This window comes from Rana temporaria, chromosome 13 (assembly GCF_905171775.1).
Source record: "Rana temporaria chromosome 13, aRanTem1.1, whole genome shotgun sequence".
NCBI classification, from domain to species: domain Eukaryota; kingdom Metazoa; phylum Chordata; class Amphibia; order Anura; family Ranidae; genus Rana; species Rana temporaria.
In genome coordinates this window covers 36,626,906-36,633,894 of record NC_053501.1, presented here as the reverse complement: position 1 = coordinate 36,633,894, position 6,989 = coordinate 36,626,906, and the positions used below count along the sequence as shown (strand labels likewise).

Here is a 6,989-nt window from a genome sequence, read left to right as displayed (position 1 = left end):
GGATCAATACATATTGGGTTCTCTGCCTACCCAATGCATTTTGAAATTGCTTTCTTCCTCAGGGGAAACTAAAAAACATATAGAAATTTAATAAACAATCGATGTTCAAGAGTGAAGGACCCACCGCTTCAGGTTGATAAATTAGTGCCTGATAGGAATGTCCAACCAAGCGCTACTTCCGGCAAGTGGATAAAGGAAGAAATGGCTGCACATCAATTGAAATCCAAAATGTTGTTAATTGATCACCAAGATGACAAATAACACCAACACACAGATCTTGTAGATGAATTTCGTACAGTTGTGCTTAATCATTACTAAATGATTAAGCACAACTGTACGAAACGCATCTACAAGATCTGTGTGTGTGTCCTTTGTCATCTTGGTGATCAATAAACAAGATTTTGGATTTCAATTGATGTGCAGCCATTTCTTCCTTTAAACAATAGATTCACAGTAGACTTGCACAGCCCAAACAATCACAATATGCAGCCGTAAGATTAACGCATGTTTAAAACGCCGCAAAACAATCCAATCCCTGTCCTTTTCTCAGCACTTCTGGGATGGATCAGAGCGATGTTTTCTGCTGGGACTGACCAATCAGAAATGCTCTAATCCATCCTGGAAGTTCTGCAGAAAGAAAAGGAAGAGCAGGGATTTCTGATTACTGGACCGGCTATGTGGGGGACTAACAGCTCATCACTCCGGGAGGTAAGTACAGTGTGGACCAGGGGGGTAGGGAGGGTATACAGTCTTCACTTTTTCATTTTAATGGAAAATGTGAATTTAAACTTTAAAGCCGACTTTCAGGCAGTTTAAAAGTCACAAATTATTGCAGCTCTGTATTCATCAATACATCATTCGATTTTCTTTTTTTTTTACCTGAATCTGACCTGGTATTGGCCTCCTGCAGTCCACTGTAAATCAGATCAGGTGCTAAAAACGCAGCTCAATCATGCGCTTTTAATGCCCGCCAACTGCACAACTAAACTTGGCCTAATGCCGCGTACACACGATCATTTTTTGGCATGAAAAAATACATTTTTAAAAACGTCATTTAAAATGATCGGGTGTGGGCTTCACATCGTTTTTCGACAAAAAAAAATTCGAACATGCTGCATTTTTTTTTACGTCGTTTTTTAAAATGTAGTTTTTCATGATGTAAAAAATGATCGTGTGTGGGCAAAAACAAAGTTTTAAACCCGCGCATGCCCAGAAGCGAGTTATGAGACGGGAGCGCTCGTTCAGGTAAAACTACCATTCATAATGGTGTAAGCACATTCAACGCTGTAACAGACAAAAAAGCGCAACTCGTCTTTTACTAACAAGGAATCGGCTAAAAGCAGCCCAAAGGCGAATAGATTTTCCCCTTTAGAGTGCCGTCGTACGTCACCGCGCTTTGTTCATCATTTTTCAAAAACGATGGTGTGTGGGCAATTTTTAATGATGAAGTTGAAAAAACGCTTTTTTTTTTTTTTCTTCCTGAAAAAGGACCGTGTATACGCGGCATCAGTGTTGCTTAACATCAGTAGCTTTAAAAAATCCGATCTCCTACCCTGCTAGTAAGGGCTGTGCTTTGTAGGAGGGTTGTGTATATCTAAGGAATGAATGGACAAACAAATCTTTTGGCAGGTAAAAGAACACTCCAGATATGTGGATTTCATCTGTGTATTTAGCTGTTTGCCTGGAGTTCGGGTTTATTAGACTTCACTTTTTATTATGTTTGACGAAGCAAGGTAATGTGTTTACATATAAGATATAACCATGTAGGCTTATCACCCTCTAACAATGGCTTATTACTTGAGCTCTAGGACTAATGTAGCCTTCACCACATTACTCTTCCTTTTACCACTGCCCCCTACAGGAGAAAACTGGTCAGTGCTTGCACAACACAGGAAATACTTTAATGGTTTTCTGTTTAAAAGCCTCCAATATGAAACCCAGAGCAATTACCAAGTTCCTAGCAGTGGTTAATGCCTTTTCCTACATTTGACCTCTCGCAGGGGGGGTTTCTGTAGAATCCCACGCGTGAAAGCTGCTAATTTCCCATCAGAGCTGTGGTTTGTTTCATGCTTCCAACATTAAAAAAATGAAAAATGCTCCTGTGGGGACTATATGAGGTAATGTAAGGAAGAGGGATGGTGCTGATGACATTCAGCTGTTTAAATTCTACAGCGAATATGATGCAGTTGTTGGACGGAAGCCAACTTTGTCCGATGTTTGCATGTGCTGCAGCGCTGGAGTATATGAGTGGAAAATACAATGCGTGCAATCCACGTCTCTTCTGTACTGACGCAGATCGCTCTACCTGGGTGGTGTACATTGTCTATAATGATGGATGTGTTTTACATTATTTCCTGCTTCTATGTTAATGTTGTTTATGACTTCCCTTCGTTCCTGGGGTGCTGTGATCTTTTTATTTTTAAAGGAAAGCTGAATCAAGTTCTTCTGAAAATGCTGGTTGCTTGCTGCATTCTATTATCTCCACAGAGTAGCCTGGCAACTAGCATTGTTTTCTCTCTATATAGTGTCCTATATCCCTCTATCCAGTTAACCTTTATTTTATCAGATTGACGTTTGTTATGTTTGTGACTTTATGAAGATGGGAATTTAGCTTAGGCTGGGGTTACACTTGTAATCTTCCTGCTGGCTATAGATACCAGTGCTTTAGACGGCACATCCAGGCAATGTAACACTTCCCTCCTTCTATGCGCCACTTTGGCGCTAACTGGATGAGCGGGGTGCCGCTGTTACCAGCTACTTCTATATCTTAATCGTTCAGGCTGAGTATTCATAGACCCAGGGTTATAGGCTTGTATTGATAAGGTCTCTTGCACACAGCAGCTTGAAAAAGCTCAGCTTTACTGAGCTAAAATGTAACCCAATATTTAGAATGTGCCTGTGCAGACAGGCGCATAAACAAGCACCAAGTATTCCTCAGTAATAAAAAATAAAAAAAGGAAAATCTGCATTCCCGGTCATTTTGTGCTGGTGCGTGCAATCGGCGCATAAATATGAATACATTTTCCCCAGGAAGGTATTGCCTGTGCGAATATGCGCATAAATATGTACAAATTTGTGCAAAAACAAACACCTAAAATTACGTCCAAAAAGGCAGATGCTCAAGCATCAGTACCGTGTGCAAGAGGCCTAACTAGGTGATTTATTATAGGTACTTTATAAAGTGCCAACAATTTGTGCAGCACTTTTCATATACATTCACATTGGTCCCTGTCCTCAAGGAGATCACAATCTAAGGTCCTTAAAGCTGACCATAGCTGGATTGAGTCTTGGCCGGTTCAGCAGTGACAGGCCAGATTTGATTTATCTTTGGGCAGGCAGGTTGTCCTGAAGTCAATCCATCGATCAACTTCAGTACAACCAAACTGTCTGTTTGCATATGATTACTGCCAGCGACTTTAGCCTCTAGCAGTGATCCTTGTGTTCTGCCAGCAGAAAAGGCTTCCCGTCGGCAGAACACAATAGTGCTGTGGCAGGGATTCCCCCATCAACACCGACTGTGTTGATGGGGAATCGAGCCATTTTCTTTCCTGTAGTCAGTTATCGCTTGCTTCACTCACATTCATACACACACACACACACTTGGGCCAATTGAGACAGGAGCCCATGAACCTACCAGCATGTCTTTAGAGTGGAAGGAAACCCACATGGGCACAGGGAGAACATACAAACTAGCATAAGGAAAGGGATGGTCGACACTCAAGATGACATCCAAAATCGTATTTCTTTATTGAGTACATGTACAAAGCTGTAAAAGGCCTACACGTTTCGAACGTTATTTTTTAGTCATGCCTATACACCTGTTTTCTTAGAACATGCAAGCTCCTGCCAAGTAGTACCGTGGTTGGGATTTAAACCGATGACCCTAACGCTGCCAAGCAGAAGTTCACGGAAAGGAGATGTAAAGGCAGAAGGTTTTTTAATCTTCATGCATTAGGATGAAAAGCCTTCTGTGTGCAGCAGCCCCCCCCCCCCCCCCCCTCATACTTACCGGAGCTCCAGTGTTGTCCACTAGTGTCTTGGCCGTCCGAGACTCTCCCTCTTGATGGGCTGAGACACAGCAGCGGCACCATTGGCTCCCGCCATTGTCAGTCAATCAGGAGAGAGGGGCCCGGGCCGCAGCTCCGTGTCTGAATGGACACCGGGAGTTGTGACTCTGCTCCGGCGCCCCAGTAGCAAGCTGATTGCTGTGGGGGCACTCAACAGGAGGGAGGGGCCAGGAGCACTGAAGAAGGACCCGAGAAGAGAAGGATCCAGGCTACCCTGTGCAAATCCACTGCACAGAGGATGCAAGTATAACGTACATTATTTTTATTATTAAAAAAAAAATGGAGACTTTCCAATCCCTTGAAGTGATTGGATATTGGCAAGCTTTTGAGGACATGCTGTTGGGCATCCCTCCATAATCCTACCCTACTTTGTGAGTCCTCAGTTCTTTGGCTAGATACTGGACCTTTTCTGAGGTGATGGATCTCTTCTACTCAGACTACTGTTCCCAATAGGCCAGACCTAATGTCTCAGGGCCCTCTATTCCATCTTGTTTGTCAGTCGCTGGCTTGGTTCCTGGCTTCTGGAATGGTTCCATAATGCTATATGCTTCTTCTTACAGGAACATCACCCTTTTGCACTATCTTATAACTATGGTAGAAAAGAAGTATCCCAAAGTTGTCAGCCTGCACGAAGAGCTCCAAAGTATCTCTGAGGCTGCAAAAGTCCAGTAAGTAGCAGCAAACCCAATTTGTGTCTGTGTGTATATAGGATGTGGCAGGTTAGAACATTTCCCCCCGATTCAGATCTTGACTTTATGGTGTATATTACAAAGCTCTTTTCACACACTGAAGAAATTAATGTTTTTCCACATATTTTTAAAAATACTTTTTTTTTTTTTGTATTTTTGTCCGGTCAATGTAAATTTTTTTTTTTTTACTTGATTCCTAATTACCCTTTTTGTGGTCCACAGATGGGGATTACTAGTCTGGTACTTTGTAGGACACATGCCATCTCAAACCTCATACATATTAGCTGGATCTCCGATTACACACACAGCTGAAGTGCAGAGTTATGCCGTGTACACCCAATCGCAAACTCCGACAAGAAAAGTTAGATGTGAGCTTTTAGGGCTCTTTCACACGGAGCGGATCCGTATTGATCCGCTCCGTTAGCCCGTTTGGCTCAGCGGGGATTCCTCTGTTAATCCCCGCTGAGCTGTCGGCGGACAGGGCGGTCCCCGCACACAGTGCAGAGACTGCCCTGTCTTTGCTCTGCTCTCCCCTATGGGGAATCGGATGAATACGGACCGTGTGTCCGTATTCATCCGATCCGTTCCGCCAGACGGAAGAAAAATAGGCTTTTCTTCCGTCTGAAAAAGCGGAACTTTGCGGACGCGGATCGTTATGGACGTTAGCGGATGCATCATCCGCTAACGTCTGCAATCCCATAGGTATACATTACAAGTCCGTAAACGGACTTGTAATAAACGGTCCGTTTGTCCGCCTGTGTGAAAGGGCCCTAAGTCGTAAATTCTGACCATGTGTAGGCGCCATCTGACTTTTTCTGTCTGAATTTCCGACAAAAAAATTTAAGAGCTGGTTCTCAATTTTTCCAACAAAAGTTTGTGTGTATGCAATTCCGACGCACAAAAATCCATGCATGCTCGGAATCAAGCAGGAGAGCCGTACTGCCTATTGAAGTTCATTTTTCTCTGCTCGTCATTCGTGTTGTATGTCACCGCGTTCTCGACGGTTGGAATTTTGTGTGACCGCGTGTATGCAACACAAGTTTGAGCCGACATTCCGTCATGGGGAAAAAAAAATCCAAGTTTTTCTTGTCGGATTTTCCAATCGTGTGTACGAGGCATTAGTCCTTGGCTTTAGCCCCCATTCACACTTTAAAATGTGCTACTTCACTTGATGTAGCACGATTTCAAAGCTGCAGGTCAGTGTGATTTCAGGTGCGATTTGCCAGACATCATGCACAGATGTCTATGAAAGTAGCACCTGAAATTGCAAAAAATAGTGCAGGAACCCTTTGTCTTTCAAATCGGTGCAGCACCGCAAAGTCATAGTCGCACTGATTTGAGCAGTTCCATTGCCGACAATACGGTACGGTGTTACTGTCAAATCACACGAACAGTCACACCGATGTGAATGAAGGCTTACATCCTGTATTGAATGTTTGTTTGTAAATTAAAGTGGAGGTTCCCCCTAAAAAAAATTCTAACAATACCTTGAGAAGACTGATTACACTGCGGGTATGCTGGTTTTTTTTTTTCCGTACATACCTCGTTATCGCCGTTTCATCCCTCGGCTTCCGGGTATGATTCTTGCTGGACCTAGTTGATTGACGTTCTTCCGACCGGCGCATACTGCGCGTCACGACTTTCCGACAGAAGCCGAACGTCATTGCACAGGCGCCTGCTTTATACGGCGCCTGCGCAGCGACGTTCGGTTTCTTTCGGAAAGTCGTGACGTCAAGTATGCGTCGGTCGGAGGAACGTCAATCAACTAGGAACGCCCAGCCCCACTAGAATCATACCCGGAAGCCGAGGGATGAAACGGCGATATCGAGGTATGTACGAAAAAAAAAAAAAAAAACGCATACCCGCAGTGTAATCAGTCTTCTCAATGTATTGTTAGAATTTTTTTTTTAGGGGGAACCTCCACTTTAAGGACGTTCTACAAAAAGTGCTATAAAAAATAAAGTATTGTTTTATAAACCTTTAAATTAAAAACAAAAATACAGTTAAACTACTATACAGTAGTTACCCAGTAGTTGCCCTTCAAAATTGTATTGGATAATGTTTTTTCCCTATATAATTATTATTTATTTATTTAATAGTATGTCTGAGCTGGAGAAAGAGGTCGGTAACTTGAGGAATGGCTTGAAAGCTGTAGAAACTGTAAGTATTCCCAACTTGTTTCAGTCTTTGAAAGTACATCAACCACATGGGCTGCACTACTAGTGACCTTCTG

General features: G+C 43.0%; 1 protein-coding gene across 4 annotated transcripts in view; it reads left to right on the top strand.

Moving 5' to 3' along the window:
• The window catches only part of DAAM1 (dishevelled associated activator of morphogenesis 1), a 232,703-nt gene that overhangs the window by 204,055 nt on the left and 21,659 nt on the right, over positions 1 to 6,989 (top strand). For all 4 annotated transcript variants that reach the window (XM_040332233.1, XM_040332231.1, XM_040332232.1 and 1 more), the window contains 2 exons: positions 4,628 to 4,735; positions 6,856 to 6,916. In XM_040332233.1, coding sequence (XP_040188167.1) covers positions 4,628 to 4,735; positions 6,856 to 6,916 — 169 coding nt within the window. The remainder of the gene's footprint in view (positions 1 to 4,627; positions 4,736 to 6,855; positions 6,917 to 6,989) is intronic.